Here is a 19,095-nt window from a genome sequence, read left to right on the forward strand (position 1 = left end):
GTAAAAACATGAAAGCAGAACTTATGGATGGAGCTCCTCCAGGAGCTATATCGGCGTGCCATCCTTCAGGCTGGGTTCGGCAAAATATTTTTACTGATTGGTTTCGCCACTTCGTTAAATACACCAGGGCTTCTAAAGGGGATCAAATTATTCTTATTCTTGATGGTCATTACTCGCATACACGAAATATTGACGTAATCAACATGGCCCGCGACAATGGCGTTATAATAATTTGTTTACCCCCACATTCAACTCATAAGATGCAACCGCTAGACCTAGCTTTTATGGGGCCATTTAAAACATATTATTCAAAAGCTGTAACTACGTGGTTGAGGAATAATGTCAGAAGAATGGTGACTCCATTACAAGTCGTAAGTCTTATGGTGCAAGCATACTAACGTAGTGCAACTGTTGAAGTGGCCATCAATGGTTTCCGCAAAAGTGGCATATTTCCTTACAATCGTTTCATATTCAGAGACCACGATTTTGCTGCTCACGATGTTCCAGAACCGGAAGAATCACAAAATATTACGCTAGAAGCTGAGTTACTTGATTCTGGCATACATCTCACTCAGGCGTTGGCAACTTTTGGCACTGTAGATACCCCTGCTGCATCTTCAAGCAATGATCCTATTAGATGTATTGACATTAAAAAACTACCCACTGTTAAACCTAACACAAGTAAAAGAACCGGATCTGCTTGTTTAATTTCAGGATCCCCATACAAAAACAATTTAAGTGAGTCTTCAGCTAAACAAGATAAGAAAGGCGTCAGTAAATTAAATTTGGTTATAGGTAAACAACGCATTATGAAAAAACAGACGAAAACTGAAAATACAACGAAGATGAAACGGAAGCAAAAAAAAGTGGACACATCAGATTCCAGCAGTGGTGAGAGTAACGATGACTCTGTTATTTTCATGGATACCGACGATGATCCAGATACCGATGAAGAAGATGCAGCGTGCGTTTACTGTAACAAAGCATATTCATCTAATTTCAGAGGAGAAAAATGGATAAAATGCATTGCATGTAAAAAATGGGCTCACGTAGAATGTTCCGGTAACGGGAATTTCGATTTCATATGTGATATTTGCCTTAACGGTTGAACTTAACAGTACGTAAAATAAACAGCCTTTTTATAACTTAATTAACTATGTTTTATTAAAAAATTTTTTTTTTTTTTTCAAAGCACCTGTAGAAATACTTTTTATGCGTATTACCGGGTACCCGATAAATGGTAGGCATCCTATCACCGGGTACCCGATAAAAGGCAGGTATGGTACCCGATATAAGGACCTCTTTTATTCAAAGACAAAATTTCTCCTTTCACATATTTTTCCTTTTGTGTTTTTAAGTACGGCTGCTAAATTATTTTTATTGTACATACATGAAAAAAGATTAATACAGTTATACACATACAAACTCATTTTCAGAAAATTCAATCATTTCTTCGTTTTATGGCTGATCAAAAAAAAGTACCCGGTAAATGGCATCCTTACTCTATTTCTTCTTTTTGAAGATGTCGCAAAATCAAATACCACTTAAGAAACTAGTTTAAATTACTTTTTAGATTTTTGTATTTTAAATACACTTATAAAAAATTCAAATATTTTAATATCAAAGTTGAAATTTTTTTTTTTCAGATTTCAAAATTCAAAATCAGAGCCCCTTTTATTAAATAAATTTGAAAGAAACTGTCACTTCACTTTTTACCATGTTCATAAAATAAAATAAGTTGCAATTAATTCCCAAAAAAAAAAACTCATTGCTTGAAAATCTTAAAACCTTTATTTCTCAGATACATATTTACCAACACATACATTAGGCATTTATGTTATAAAAAACATCACTTTCATGAAAATCTTATAAAATTTTTACAATAAAATTTAAAACGTTTCAAAGTCAAACTTTTTGACATAAAATGAAAGTAGAACTAACAACATGTAATTATTGTATAATTACTTAAGGTTAAACGCGACACTCGTTATATTCTATATTTTCATAGATGGCGTTAATTAATTTATTTTACTAGAATACGCTTTTTGCAAGGTATGTATTGCTTTATATTAAGACAAATTATTTGTTTGCGCCCGTACATACGCAATATGACTATGAATAATTTGTCTTAAAATTGTAAAGCAATATCTTGCAAAAAGCATATTTTATGCGTATATTATGTAACAACTTAGTTTAACGGTTGGGAAGTGATTTTTTTATTAGTAAGGCTGTAAATGTGTATCCTGTGTTCTGAGTACACAGCATGAGAAATTTTCTAGCACCATAAGGTATGGTTTAACAACAAAAATTCTTATAAGATTCTTATTAGAAGTCGATCACCATGAAAATTAAATTAGCTCCTAACCTCAAAAATGTTGGGTATCCTTATCTAAGAGCATCAGTTATTATTATTATTTACTGAGCAAGCAGCGTTCCGATGATGCACTCATATCTGATTTCGCAATAAGTTTAACAGTATTTTTTCCTTCTTCTCTACAAATAAGAATTCAATCAAGCTTTAACTGGTTTATATTAGTAGCATCGATGATATGTTGTGGAAGTTTGTTCCATGCATCGACTACTCTATTTGCAAGGAAGCGTTTCCTAGGAGTGGAAGCAAAAGGTGCTGTGTTCTTTTTGAGTGTTCACGGAGATTTACATTTTAGTTATTACTATTCTGTCTATTACTAAGGTATGAAGATATGTATACTTTATTAATTCCATTACTAGTTTTGCATTTCTAATATTACAGCCTTTTCTCATGAGAAGGTGTCCAGCACGGTGATGGCGAGTCCGTGGTGAGGCCACTCATAGTGAGAGGCCACCTCTCCCTCCACGGCGGCACCCTCCAGCCCCGCCAACTGCTCTGCCATCTCCAGGGCCAGCGGAGATGGGATAAACACCTGCAATTATAATTAATATTGAAAGAAGGTTGAATAAAGCAGGCAACTCCATTAGCGGAGGACTGAATGCGGTCGGATCTAATAAACAATAAATTATCCAAAGAGGCAAAGCTTGCAGTCCAAAATGAAGGGCTGATAAACAACCCTGGTGTATATGGCAGTGAGGCATGGAACTGGCAGAGGAAAGATGAAAATAGAAATTAATGAATTCTTTAAGAGAGTATTATACGGCCCTGAAGAAGCTACAGTAATAGCGAAATCTGTTCGGTAACAGATATAAAAAAAATAAAAGTGATGCTAATAAGGTTTTTATTTAAACAAAAAAAATATGTAGTAAGATAAGTAATGTTTTGTACGCTTTATCATCCCCTTACAAAGACCCTGTAATTCACAGTAACTTATTTGTAAAAAATATTAAATAAGTTTTTATCTACCTCATGGCTTAAATTAAACTTTATGAAAAGGGAAATACGCATCATCAAGATGCATATACAAAGAGAAACTTTAATTATTGACAAATCCAGAGATATTCAGATAATTACCTGTAGCCAGCCATTAAGGGCTGCAATGGGTTTAGTGGCACTAGCTAGAGCCCCACCCACTCCGGGGCCCAGCAGAGTGATGGCCTGAACCCCTCCAACGGCAGTCCAGGTGAAGTGGGCCCCGTGCACCACCCTTCCTCTTAGCGCCAGGGGCAGAAGGCTGGCCGCTTCCTTATCGAAAAACAAGTGCACCCTGGACAGGTCCCCTTCCCCTGCCACCACCCCCTTGGGAGGAAGCTGCATAACTTCTTCCAACAAGGCATTCTCCATGTCAGTCATTTTAAAACTATCCGTGGACATGGAAATATCTTTATCGGCAGCTAATGACTTTGCAGTCAAATCGTTGACATGGAGCTTTTTGGAAGATTCACAAAGTTTAGTACTGTCAGTTGACATCTTGCACTCATCCACAGGAGCGTCATCCCGACTTGTAGATTTTGAGATGATATCAGACAGTCCGCGTTGCAGGACACATTTGATCTCTTCTTTGACGGTTTGGGAGATGTCTGAAGAGTCCCGTTCGGGCGCTGGCGGAGCGGCGGGGGGCAGGGGCTCCCAGCGGCAGGAGGCAGCCACCCCACTGAGGTCAGAGGGGCCCTGTGGGTCCACAGGGAGTTCAGCCGACTGAACACGCTGCATGTCTGTCACCAGCCAGGGACCACAACTAAAAAGATTATTTTTACTTAAAGGTTAGGATACATTAATAACAGGGCACTACCACCTCAGGAACACACTTTGTTGATTTTTTTAGGATTTAATAATTTAATTTGATTTTAATTCAATTTTTTTTAAATTAAATGCAGTTCTACAAATTAAACACAAAAACAATAAATACACTTTGTTGAGACTGAAAAACACAAATAACTAAAAAAATAATAATAATAAATAATATAACTGTAGGAAATTAAAGAGGATTAAGTCGATAATCAAATAATTAACCAGGAGATATAGCCAAACTCTCAATGACAACCCAGATGAACTTTATTAACCTTTCCTTATCTGTGGTGTGTATTTACTACACATTGCTTCTAATAACTTTAATAACTCTATAAATATGGTAAATTATGGGATCAGATTTTAGGTATTCCTCCGTTATACATTTATGCACTGAATTAAAAAATAATATTTTAAATACTTTTCAAATTCAATTAAAAATCAGAGATTTTTGTTAAAAATCGGAAACAAATACACCAATACAATCAACAGTGTGATACTGCTACGCGAAGAGTGTGCGAGGAAATGACACGCTATTGAAGTCCCGCTATAGTTCGCTACGCGGGAACTTGAGAAATCCACACGTCCGCAGTTGTATTTTGATTTAGACCATCGATACCTACGACTGCACAGCTCTGTGTGTGCCAGCCGCCAGCCGCCAGGCAGTCGGAAGCAGACCGTCGTTAGATGTGGACCTCTCGCTTGTTTCTTTAGCATCTGCCGATGGTTTTTTCATGTTTTCAGCAATTAAATTACTATTACTATTACTAAATTACTAGCAATTTAATTATTATGACTTTTGATATAAAATATAATAAACATAAGCGATTTGCTATGAATATTCATATTTTTCCGATATTAAATCGCTTATTTTGAGATGTGTATTGACTACACAGCACTGGAATGCGTGGATTTTTTTAGCACAGTAAGGGAAAGGTTAAAGGGCAAGTCATGGGAGCAAGGTTAATCATTGAAGAAAGCACAAAGGTGTTTACATGAGCTTGCAGACCTCATCACCTATAGGCACCATTGTGCTTAGATAGAACATTGTGCTTTATCTATGTATAACAAAAGATTAAAGGTTGTTCAAACACTTAATAAAATAGAATGAGAAATAAAAAGCACTGCATTCTACCTTTCGAGATCGGCTAGGGCTGCGAGGAGTGGGGCACCCCCGCAACGTTGAGCTGAGCGGAGCTCCGAGTCCGTCACTCCAACCACCTGCAAGCGAGATAACATATAATTTACATCACCATGATAAACCAAAATTCAATAAAATAAACAACAACAAAAAGATAGCAAAATATTTTCAGAAATCAGTAAACTTTTATGGGTGAGTGAAATTGTCTTCCAATTCTGGAGGCTCGAGGCTGAAACATTAACCCAATACAGTCAAACTTGATTATAACAAGCACCAGAGGACTAACTAAATTTGCTCCTTATAGCCATTACTCGTTATATCCCTGATAGGTTTTTTTTTAAGTTGTATTTACCTACCTACCTAACTCTACTATCAATATATTCGCAAATGTACAGTATATTTTCAAAATACGAGTAAGTATTACTTACCAGTAAAAAAATAAATTAGAAAATACACTTTTACTAACCAAATTTACTGTTAATGATTGTTTTAAAGATGTCGCTTTCGTGCTTGTCAAATTCCTCTTCAAAACAATCAACTATAACTATCATCACCTCGTTCATGGCTTCCAAGAAAATATCACTAAATTGTCTATAGTATTATCATTCTTGTGCAATCAGTGCTTGTAAAATCTCACTTGTCATAGCTTGCCGGATTGTTATCGTGGCTGTAAAATTTTACTTGTCACAAACCAGTGATGCACAGCCCGCAGCACAATTCTTGCGGCTCGCATGTCATTTTCATACGGCCCAGAGCTATAGAGAAAAAACAAAAATATTTGGGGTAATTCTTGAAAACCCTGGCTGAAAACATTTCTTTATAGAGTTTTGGTTAATTTATGCTGCATGTCCTAATAGGCCAGTGCAATTAGCGCCAAAAAGGGGGTCGCGATCGAAGTAATTCCGGTAGTCCCAATTTTTTTATATGTTATATAAACTGATCCCCTGATGTAAAATCTGAGTTTCCGACCTTGGCGCACCTGTGCTCACGCCGCCATTTTGAAAAAACCGGCCGAAATCGGGCCAAAATCTAGTTTTTTCCAAATATCTCATTTCAAATGCAAATTTCGGCTAAAATATTTTAACAACTACAATAGAACATAAAATAACCTACAACTTTTGTGAAAACAAATTTCTTCTATCTCTAATAGGTACCGAGGTAGAAAGTCGTAAAGGTGCGTATATTTTTGAAAAAACAAGTTTTTGCGCGACTAGGTTTGGTTTTTTATAAATACCTCGTTTCCAGTACAATTTTGTGAAAAATTTATTGATAATAATTTTGTAGAAAATAAAATTTCGTTAAAGAAATAGGTATATAATTTATATTTTTTATCTCTATTACGTATCCATACTCTAATCCACCAAAACCAGGCCAAAAATTGAACTAGGTTTGGTTTTTTATCAATACCTCGTTTCCAGTGGAATTTCATGAAAATTTTATTGATACCAATTATGTAGAACATAAAATTTCAAAAAAGAGTGCAGTTTTTATGTTTATATAGTTTTTTTTACCGATATAAAGAATAAACAAATCTAGGTAGGTACGCACAGAAAATCTATCACGGTTTATTATCACGTTATTAGATTTTTGTTTGCATTTTTAAATACATACATCTATAAATTTACTAGAGGGCACTTCGGTATGGGGGGGGCTACCCCCCACCCTTCTATTCCTTCCCGCCGGTTCCCTTCAGTTGCCGCGTCTCACGTCTTGAGCCTATATTATAGTATAATTATATATTATAGTATAGTATAGCCTAGTCTATATTTTATTCATCATTCAACCCTCTACCAAATAATACAGAACTGGGAAGCAGTAAAATACACCTAATTGATGGAGGATATTTACTGCACAAAGTTGTATGGGGTCGTGCTCTACCTTTTTCAGTAATTTTCCAGCAATATGTCAGGTATGTACAAAATCATTATGGATCCAATGCAGTATTGGTATTCGATGGATATCCAGATTCTATGGAAAAGAAAAGCACTAAAGGGGTGGAAAGAGCATGGCGTGCTAGAGTTACAACTTCTGCTGAAGTTTGGTTTTTTGAAAGCATGCACCCACAAGTGCCACAGGAAAAGTTTCTGGGAAATGAGAAGAACAAGTATCGTTTTATTTCCCTACTCAGAACCTCATTTGCACGATCCCACATAACGACAGTACAAGCTGAAGAGGATGCTGACGTTCTCATAGTGAACACAGCAAATTCGATGTCATCTCAACATGATGTAGTCATAATCGTTGGTCAGGATATTGATCTGCTGGTACTCCTCACAGCTCTCTCACCTCCCAACGTATATTATCAACAAGTTGGAAAAGGTAAATCACCTAACGCGTTGTACTCGAACAAATGTTTTAAACACATTGAAATGTGTGGTTGCGATACAACTGGAGCTCCGTTCGGTCAAGGCAAACACAAATTTTGTAATATTCTTCTAAAGAACCACTCAGTGAATAAACTTGTTCGTGTATTTCAAGACCCAAAAGCAAAGACAGAAACAATCACTTTGGCTGCCGAACAACTATTTGCACTTTTGTATGGCGGCAACGAGAAATCAAATTTGGAAAATTTAATGTACATCATTTTTGTCAAAGGAGTAAAAAAGAACAAATTCAATTTATCCAGGCTACCACCCACCAAAGATGCAGTCCAGCAACACGCTTCAAGAACATACTTGCAAGTGCAGACTTGGCTTAGTAACGATAAAGATCCGACTGAATGGGGGTGGAAAAGGGATGCTGTTGGGTTACTTACTCCAGTAACAATGTTGAAGGAAGCTGCACCTCAGGCCTTTCTGAACTTCATATCATGTCAATGCAAAAAAGGTTGCGATGGAAAGTGCACCTGCAGAAAGTCGGGTTTGAAATGTTCCCTACTCTGCATTCATTGCAATGGAAACTCCTGCGAGAATGCTGTAGAAGCCTTCGTTAATGACGATGATGAGGAATATGATGACCCAGTCACCACAAATTTGGGTGATAAGACAGACGAAGAAGCTATTCAGGGCCAGAAGTAAGAAACTATAGTCAAGGGCTCGTACTTCTGTCTAAACTGATATAGCATTAATTTTATTGTTTGTTATGCTGACAACTTAACTAATAAAGAAAAGAATGTCAATAAATGTTAATTTTACGAAAATAAATTTTTATCATTTTTATGTACCTTATCATCTTAATTGTATTAATAATCTTAAATGTATGTTGTGATCACGTTGATAGGCATGTCAGACCAAGCTACGAGCACAAATGTAGTGGCTTGGCCTATTTTAGTGGTCTTCCCATTGGGAATGTATGGCGACCGATATGCTGAAATAGTCTATCTACTATATTTATAGCTAGGTCTGACACAGGCATGACGATTGTTGTCAACGTATATGTTCTTAGAACAATAATTGTTAAAGAAAAATAAAATCAAGGAATGCCAAGTTTAAAACACCTAACCTCTGTTTCAATTTTTGGCCTGGTTTTGGTGGATTAGAGTTTGGATATGTAATAGAGATAAAAAATATAAATTATAAACCTATTTCTTTAACGAAATTTTATTTTCTACAAAATTATTATCAATAAATTTTTCACAAAATTGTACTGGAAACGAGGTATTTATAAAAAACCAAACCTAGTCGCGCAAAAAACTTGTTTTTCAAAAATATACGCACCTTTACGAACTTTCTACCTCGGTACCTATTAGAGATAGAAGAAATTTGTTTTAACAAAAGTTGTAGGTTATTTTATGTTCTATTATACTTGTTAAAATATTTTAGCCGAAATTTGCATTGGAAATGAGATATTTGGGAAAAACTAGATTTTGGCCCGATTTCGGCCAGTTTTTTCAAAATGGCGGCGCGAGCACAGGTGCGCCAAGGTCGGAAACTCAGATTTTACATCAGGGGATCAGTTTATATAACTTATAAAAAAATTGGGACTACCGGAATTACTTCGATCGCGAATCGCTAATTGCACTGGCCTATAAATGGAACTAAATTTGAAGAAACGGTTTGCATAACACGAAATTCTAAAAAATCAACAGAAACCCTAAATCTTAAATTTCGCTGTCAACCCCCTCCCACTCAAACAAAAAAAACACTTGTAGGTCGCAAGCAGCTTGAAAAATAGGCAAAGAAAAAGTTGTGCATCACTTTCTTAAATTTACCCCGTGGAGTGATGGAGGTACTCGTAACAAGGTACCTTCATAAACATATTTATTGGTTTTAAAACAAAATTGACGATGAATTGTAATACAAAAGAAGACATAAAAAGGAAACAAATTTGCAAAGCTCAAATTTACATAGTGCCCGATGGATAGCAATGTTTCACTTAGTCAACAATCTTACACAGGTAGTGCCTTAAAAATATGAATCAGTCCTTAACGGGATAGGAAATTCCCGCCAGCCGCCGTTGTGCGCCGGGCAGCTAACCACTGCACTTAACCGCCCCTTTGTTTGTTACTACTTCGAGAGTAATTCCCAAATTATTCGGGTTTTTTTCAGACCTGACGACAACCCATTCAAGTATTCAGAAATTGTGTCGACAAAATTATTTGCATGGTATATAAGTGAATTGACCTCATTATAAGAGCCAACAATTATATAAAGGTAAGCCTGAACTAAAATATTGTTTTGTAATTGCTCATTATAGCCGTGATCGTTATAACCAAGTTCGACTGTATATGATAATATTATTCTTCAATAATCAGTGTTTTCAGTGCTAAACATAAATTCCAAATTTTAAAATAAAATATATTATGACTGTTGTTCAAAAAGGAGTGCATGTTGTTCTATGTAACTTCAGAATGCAATGACAATCAATTTGATGTACGTACTTAACATAATTATGTATTATTGATTACTAGCAATATGGTGAAGTTCTCAGAGGGAGCGATGAGGAAATGACTAAAGAAAAAGACGAGTGTGGTAAGAAGAACATAAGGAGTTACATGTCCAACACAGAAGAGATAAACCGATAGAAGTGGATTGTAGCCATCTGAACGCCTGAAATAAGGTCAATTTTATCTTGCTTCCGGTGAAATCGATTATACTATTTTAGAATAGTATGATCAATTAACAATATAGAGAAACTCACTTAAGAAGTTCTCACTTAAAAATGGCTTTAGAAGTTTGGTTTTTCTTTCCCTTGAAGACCGAAATTGAAAAATAGGCCAAATTATCCCGCAGAAGTTTTTTTGATAAACCTGTTGAATTCCTTTAAACTTTTTAAAAAAACAACACTTGATTTCAACTTAAATATCGAATTGAGACAACTGTTTAGGTTGGGGTTTAAGTCGCACATGCACAAAATAGGTTTAGTTTCGGTTATTTGAATAATTTGTGCATATTTCCTAACTTTCAAACCTAACTTTGATTGAGAAAAAATTAAATAACTTTACTTGCATATTTTACCATCTCCCACCACATAAATAGTTATTTCTTGTAATATCTGTATAGATCTCACTTCTAAGACAATTCATTTTTCTATGACGTCCAATCATCTTTAAATATTTCATCAACTATCAATTAACACAAAAGTATATTTGTAGAGTACCTGTACATAGTCGACCTTTCCCAGGGGTGTGTGTGTGGTGGAAAGGCGAGGGTCCGCCCCCACCAGCATGTGGCGGATCGCCCCAGCCGGGCCCCCATCCAGGGGACTGTGCCAAGACACATGATCGCCTACACAAAGGCAATTACCTGGAAACAAAACACATTACTATAATTATGGTGAAACTCTATATTATTTTCCAAAGGAAGGGAAAATAAACTTCTTAACCTTTTGAACGCGTTAATTTGCTCCGCTTTATCTATACCCGTACGCGGTACATATTTTCAAATACCTATGCACGCAATTAAATGTCAAATTATAGCATTCTGGCATGATTTATTGGACTATATAGACAGAACAGATTATTCTCCACAATATGATAACAAATCCTCGTGTGTCAACACTCTTAGATGTTTATAAAAACGAAAACATAAAATATCATACAAAGACGTTCCGTATCTTTTGAATGTGGACCCGCCATTCACTCGGCGTGTGTGTACTTAGGCCACTGCGTTGATAGACACAAGTGGGACACCATGAGCACTAATCATTTTTTGTTATGAAAACTTTTTCTAAAACTGGACACTTAAATTTTATGTCACTTAATATAAAAACAAAATTGAACTAACGCCATCCGTTGACAAAATTGTAAACTATGGCACTCGAAGGCGCAAAGAGGCTCACTTGATTATCGATGTTTTTTAATGAAATACAATTTTATTTTCGAGAAATTCTTGTAGATGTCAGCATCGTGATAGTTCTACGAATGTTCAAGCGAGCGGGAAATAAATTTATGTCAAAAGACCGCTGGAATATCGGCATTCAAAGTTTCCGTATCAACTGTTGATACAGCCGCGTGTGAGTATGGACTTTTTACTGTAACAACAGTTGATACGGCCGCGTGCAAAGGGTTAAAGGGGTTTCACTACAACCTTAGCCTTTATAACGCAATCTATCACATCACGCGGCACATTTTGACACAATATATGTGTTTTAGAGAAAGTTCATGAATCACATATGCGACAACAACTTAAGTGAATAGCCAAAGATGAATCACATATGCGACAGCCGCGTAGATAAGGTTAATAAAAACATTTAAAGAAAGATTTCCTCTTAGAGCTTGTTGATCTTCTTAGCCAAAAGTAGTATAAGTAGTAGTAATCTCCGAAGATGCTTGAAATCCAGACTCCTTTCTTCAACGAATCAAATTCAAACTCTAAAACACTCAGGGTCAAAGGGTCTGATATTTTTAAAGATCAACACTTAAGAAAATGGTGACTGGCAGATAAGTACTGTCGCAAATAATCACAATATGTAGTTTTGAATACAATCACAAACTATAGTGTTGTTTTAAAACCAAATTCATAAACTAAGTTAACTTATAAAACTGGGATAGCTCCATTGAGTAGAGCGGGTAGCAAGGATGGAAGATAACTGACCATCAAATTTTTTTCTTAATGGAGAGTGATGTGAGTGGAGTGATGAAAGATATTATTTTATTTGACTGGATGGTACGGAGGCTAACAGTGAATCATTGGGCATAAGGAACTGGAGAGAGACAGCAGGAGACTGGCAGGAATAGAGGTGTCCTCAAGAGGCGGTCAGGACTCTCTAAGGATTGTATCGCTGATGGTGATAACATCAAAAATAGAATTGGGCAATACTTTTTAATCTTATGCCTTATATTTAATCTTATTACACATTATACGCGCCCGGACCCGGAATTAAACAATATTCAGTTTTGAGTATTACAGACAACCTTGAGAAATCAACAAATATTAAAGTAACCAATGATTTGGATAAAATTTACCTGTTGTGAAGATGTACCGTGCAAGCCTCTGAAGAAGGGCTGCCGGCCACGTGGGTGCTCCACCTTCCTCTCCCGCAACCCGCATGGTCAACTCCATCCCCAGCCCTGCAATACACACATAGCACTGTCAACATTCTGACAAATTTATAAAACTGTAAATAAAAAATGGAATCGTGCTGTAAAAGATCTTAATAATTGCATAAAATATTAAAGGATTTACATTTAAAAAAAAAATTCAATAGACAACTACATAATACACAGCAAAACCAGCACAACTGGTTCCCATATAAGAAAGTTTTCACACTTAGAAGTTTAGTTTTCAGACCCTTGGAAAATAAAAAAAATAAAAACATACATAGCTTACACATCTTGCAGTTCATGTAATAACTAGGTTTTTCAATAAGTTTTTTTGTTATGGTTCCTTGAGAGAGAGTGTTTCGATAGCTCTTGGAAATAACCGGATATATTTCCGGCCGCGAATTTCTTCCTTGAATATTGTATAGCGAAAGGGAACGAACGGGATTTATAGGGGATGCCACCAGAATAATAAAAGTCCTACCTTGGTTATGGTGTCTCCAATGTTCCTCTTGGCCAGCACGTAAAGAAATTCACGAATACACTTTTAATGGAACCTTACAGCGGCGGTGTAGAAATTGTACTGGCCACGTACTGACGAACCTTTCTTCTCCTGGTGACAGGGTTATAAGGACGGGTAGGTAGGACATAATAGTTGAAAATATATCGGTATATATGCCCGAACAGAGAGATTTACTATTAAAAAATGGTTAATTGTTCAATATGTTCTAATATTCCTTCCAAAATGTTAACTCACCTGATGGACGATCCGGGGAAGGTGGCCCCGCTGGTCTGGGGTGCACGCGCCCATCTCCATGGAGATCCGAAAGCCCAAAACTACAAAACAATTCATTCAAATTAATTGGTCGTTCAAATTTAAATCACAAAACAAATAAGTTGTACATTATAGATAATGTTAGACCTGATGTAGTGCCAGTGGGGAGGGACTCTGAGATCGGGCTGGCCGGGGTTCCAGTACATACTGATATAGTCCAGGGGATCTGGGCCTCCAAGCCTGCAACATAGAAGCACACCTTTAACACACTTGTTAAACATACTGAGGAAAACTTCAAACAGCTGTTGTCATTGTGTTTTCTTATATTAACTCTATAATATATCCTAAAGTATTCCTTAGGACTTATCTCTAGGGATGCTGTACAGGGGGTATTTTAGGGATAAAAACCCATATTGTGAGCATCACCATCATTACTGAGCACATAGGCTGGGCATTGATTTATCACAAAACCTTATAAACTATGTGATTGCCGAAGAGATACAATTATGCTAGTTCATCGGAGTGTCTTTCATTGAAATGCTGATAAAATGGAAAGCAATTCCACTTGTTGTTCGTGCTCTAACGATTGCAAGGCATTAATTACTGAAATCTATGAGGTGGATAGCCGAGTCCAGGGTTTTTTTCAGGTAGCTAAGAGCTCCAGACCAGAGGTAGACTCTGATGTGTACTATTGATTTACCTGTAGGCTTTTTACAGCATACCCAGCTTCTGACAGGCAAATTTCACTATACTGTAGCTCGATAAAATATGTACCTAAACTGGTCACTTTGATTAATAAACTGAGGTACACATTATAGTGACAAGTTATAGAGGTGAACAAGAGGGTAACATCTAGTGAAGGGTATTGAAGTGGATAGGAGGAGGAGGGAACTTACCAGTACTTGAGGCGAGCAGTAACCTGCAGCGGGTTGGGCTGCTCGGGATAGAGACGCTGGCATGCGGCACACAAGCTCTGCAGGCCAGCCATTCCACCTACAATACACACACCATAATAGGTATATCATTAAGTCTAAACTATTCTTTTATTGTATGGTTGTTGTGATGAGTGAAAACACGTACCACATTAATACTTCTCCCTCTCAATAATATTATGCATTTTGAAATACACACTGTGAAAGAAAACAATTTTTTTTTTAATTATTTACTGTTAATTTGTTACAATTTTTTTGTCACCTACTGTTTTCACTTCAAAACTAAATTATTAACAACTCAGTAATATTTTACAAAGTGACTGTTTTATTTCATTATGTGTATTATTGTCAAACCACAAAATATTTTCTAGGAAATCATTAAAAAGGATGTATTAAACTTGCGGGTTTTATTTATAATACGCATAGACATTTAAATTGATAGACTAGCCAATCAGGGAAAGAGGAACAAAATGAGTCGCTCGGAGCACGGAAGCAGCGTGGCCATCTTTCTTTCAGTGATTTGTCACTAAATGAATCTGACAGTATACAGGCAACTCGCTTTGTAATATCACTATTCAGTCTTTTTTATAATGACGTTTAAATTGATGGCTGTGTAAATAACATTAATATTTTGTTACACTATTTAAGTAGACACTTTTACAAATGTGTTATAATTTACCCAACTCAATAATTTTTGGCGCTGCTAGGCGGTTTGTTTAAAAACGAACATTTAGATCCTGCACAGAAAAGTGCCACATTGGATTTGCATGACTTTAGTGAAATTTACTTTTCTGCTCAGGGTCTGGTTATTTAAATGAAAGCTTTCGGTGGTCAATGTATAACTGATATTGTAGTTTATTCAAAGAATTCTCGAACCCTCCTGGTGCCAAAAATATAGTCAGCTCGTCGAAATGATATTCGGATTTCATGTTAGGGCAAGTCTATCAATTTGGTTGTCTATGTAATACAGATGAGAGGTAATATTGTAGGTAGGTAGTACTCACCCTGTGGAGGAGTGTGGACGGGTACAGCATAGTCAGGAGCTATTGGAGGGAACTCTGACCCTGCAGGACGAGAGAAGCCATTATCCACATTTCTAGAAGCTGCGCTTTCCATTTTGCCCTAAAAAATGTAATAATTCACACTAATAAACATTTTGTACATACTAATAGCAAATGTACATAATATCGCTCGCCATACATTCCCATTGGTAGTGTAGAGCGAGTGATGTGCTAAAATAAACCAAGCCATGATGCGTATAGCGTAATGTGTCGCCTACCTTATCCTAAAATAGATTCTTAGTTCGAGTTTAATTAAAAAGATTTTTTTTTAAATGCTTACCTAAAAAAACTGTTTTAACCGGTCAGCAACGTAAGCAGATATACACGATAAAATAACGATAGCAGTCAAGTACAATAAGCGTGTTTACACGTCAACGCGTGTGTTTCCACAAAAATCGTCATAACTCCGTTATTCTTCTAGTGATATCCCTAAAACAAAAAGTAGAATATTCGTATTGAATGAAGCTTCACATCTCTATTCAAAGTTATCCATAGAAACCCGTAAAAAGACCTACTCAGTGGAAGCAAATTTTACCCGCCAAATCGTAAAACGACGCCAAGAAAGCCGTTTGACGTGCCGACCCGCCTCGCAAGTTTAATTATTTTTTTAAAAATATATTTTGTATGAAATGGTCAAAAAGTGAAGTGACAGAATTGTTTATTGTACATTTGTACGATGAAATAAGTGTTTTTTTTTTACATTATCCGTGATTTTAGTATCGTTTTTACATAAAACATTACAGGTGAGTCATTTTTACAATTTTTTCATGTTTCCATTCTAAATTTAAATATTTACAAATGTTAATATTTATTTATGATACAACAATTTGAAAGCCTATTTTGTAACCTTTCTAAAACAGTTTTTACTATTCGGCTCCGTTCAGTAATGTTTCATTTATAGAGCTTTGATTGTGAGGCGGTAATAACACAACGTTTTCGTGAAATTGACATTTCGATAAAGACATTTTAGCTTCAAGTTCGCGAAAAGTCGGAGGGGTTAATATTATTATGTCAAATATGGCATAGAGAAAAGACGTTAAATTATCCATTTTGTTTAACGAAATAGCTACGAAAATGCATTATTATCGATTTCTGGTAACTGAAATACTTACTTTTCATTTTATCTCACTGGTACAAAGTGTTTTTAAAATTAAATGTGTGTATAAAGCGTGTCTCTATTTTCCGTATATTTACCAAAGATAGAACGCACCTCACACAACACGTAACAGTTTAGTACTAAATGGAAAGTACGACAATTACCGCATCTTTTGTTTGCCATTTTAAGAGCTCTACAACCTAATGTCATTGATGTATAAAATGTAATGTCATTGACCGGAATAGAATGAACTTATTTTTTTGCGTGTTCAATTCAGTTGGAAATGAAACATGAAACAGCGATTTATCCAGTTTGTCATACATAAAGGCAAACCAGACGGGATCTTTTAGTTCGCTTGTGAAATACATTAATAAATGATTCCTCAAAATAACCAACTTATTGCATTGTCAGTGGATGTTAATAATTATGCATACAAAATATATCATGCAGGTAACAGTCGCGTATGTAAATCTTTATATTTGAACAACTCAACTGCAATCATAATTAACATGTCATTTATAACTTACACTCATATTGTAACCATTCGCACTGGCTCTTTTGTCACAACATTAATGTTATCTAAACCACAAACCCTTTGGGTTTTGTATCAGTTCGCAAATGACAAATAAATTATCACTTTGATTAAACATTAGCACTGACTATATTTCAACTTTAAAGTACGTCGTTTAACGCTTCGAATTAGTTTTTTATTAGCATTCAAATTTAACTCCCAAAATAAACTTTAACAAACTCTCAAAACCAAAACTCAACTTTAAGCTTAGATAAAAGTTTTACTTTCTTCTGTCACTGTCAAGATAAAAGATAAAATGTTAAAACTACATTCGCATTACAGTTAGTAGGTAGGTACTGTAATGCTACGTATACATACGCGAGCCGAACTGCCGAATTTTACCTCAACTTATGGGATGAAAATTAAAAAACCGAAAATGGCGCGAAACGCTGTTTTCAGTTGCTTCGTTTCTTTCCCGTAGTTCGTGGCTTGGTTCGCGTTTCGGTTCGCAAATGTATATGTACCATTATATGGGACGAATTTACCATCGCGGATAAATCAGTGTCTTTTGAGATATATATAATAAAACTACATACTAGTATTTTTCTAAATCGCATTTTTATCAATATTATGGGGATATACGTTGTAATAAGCTTATAAAAAATGGTATTTCAAGTCGTCCCACTCCAAAAAGTGACTTTTATCACTATGTTTTTTTTTAACTCCCCAAACACATATACAATTTTTTAGGTGACCGGATAACTCATAAAAATGACAATTCAACACACCTATAAAAAGATTTAAAAAGTGATGAAATTAAAACTAGGTTAAATTGGTTATATATGTAACTATTTAACCTAGTTTTTGTTTCATCACTTTTAATGACTTTATAACACCTTTTAAATGTGTGTTGAATTTTCATTTTGAGGAGTTATCATGGAACCAATTTTTTAACATACATATTTCGATTTCATAATTTCTCGCCTTCATTTACTTGGAAACAAATGATTACAATTCAATTCAAATATCGACATATTCAATTTAGTTTACCCGTTGAGATATCGTAATTATATTTTTACGTTGCATCTTATTATTATTTAGGAGTATCACATTATTGTATAATGCGTGTATATATATTTTTAATTTTTTTAATTTCTATTTATATATAGTGAAAAAATTGTTCCTCTCATTTTTCCGTGACATCTATTTTGTTATGTAACCTACACCATATTATTTTTGTCATCTCCAATAATTTAAAGACTGGTTATTGTTTTCTCTTTCTATTTTTCTCTTATAAATTACATACACTTAAATGCACCGTTATACCCACCCTGTATTATGTTCATTTTTTTTGTTATCTAAACATTTAAACCTTTTTTGTTCTTTGTATCATATACTAAATCATATAAAATATTAAAAAAAAACATGTTAAAGTCCATCAGGACGTTTATAATTCATAAATGAATAAATGGACCGTTAATATGTGCAATAAATATAACACAAAATCTTCCGACAAAATGTCAAGTTGTTAAATAAAAACGTCAATTAGTTTCACAGTTGAAAATTGATAAATTCACCCTTTTCAGCCAGATTAAAATTAACTTTCTCATGTTTTCGTGTATTTTTATTACTTTTCATAATTTTTAAATACTGAAGACAATATTAGTGATTTTTTCAAACGAAAATCTGAAACAGAAAAATCAGAAAAGGAAACGGTCACATCTGGGACTCGAACCCAGGACCCTTGTCTTTCCGGGACAATGCTCTACTAACTGCGCTAATGGGACCCTATCCTATTCGGTCACTTTTAACTGTATCATACTTCGAATAAGAACTACCAACGTTGTCTTCATTTTTTCACCGCACATTTTTACTGGCAACTATCTTTATGTATGATCGCAAGATTCAACCCGAACTAAATGCAATCCTAGTCAGCGTCTTGTAGATAAACCTATCTTATTGTTTTTTATTTTTAATGTGCGACATCTATTGACTTTTTC

At 35.3% G+C, this 19,095-nt stretch overlaps 1 protein-coding gene across 1 annotated transcript; it reads right to left on the reverse strand.

Moving 5' to 3' along the window:
• Positions 1–1,811: 1,811 nt before the first annotated feature.
• On the reverse strand, positions 1,812–17,342 carry Su(fu) (suppressor of fused domain protein). Its single transcript, XM_089631294.1, has 10 exons — positions 17,112–17,342; positions 15,432–15,549; positions 14,392–14,488; positions 13,643–13,735; positions 13,478–13,557; positions 12,646–12,750; positions 10,839–10,984; positions 5,295–5,380; positions 3,446–4,109; positions 1,812–2,903 (listed from the first exon to the last, which is right to left on the reverse strand). The coding sequence occupies exons 1-10, from the start codon at positions 17,115–17,117 to the stop codon at positions 2,760–2,762; spliced, it is 1,539 nt and encodes a 512-aa protein (XP_089487420.1). The 5' UTR covers positions 17,118–17,342; the 3' UTR covers positions 1,812–2,759.
• Positions 17,343–19,095: the final 1,753 nt, after the last annotated feature.

This window comes from Hesperophylax consimilis, chromosome 4 (genome assembly GCF_061612785.1).
Source record: "Hesperophylax consimilis isolate HC1 chromosome 4, BYU_Hcon_1.0, whole genome shotgun sequence".
Lineage (NCBI taxonomy): Eukaryota > Metazoa > Arthropoda > Insecta > Trichoptera > Limnephilidae > Hesperophylax > Hesperophylax consimilis.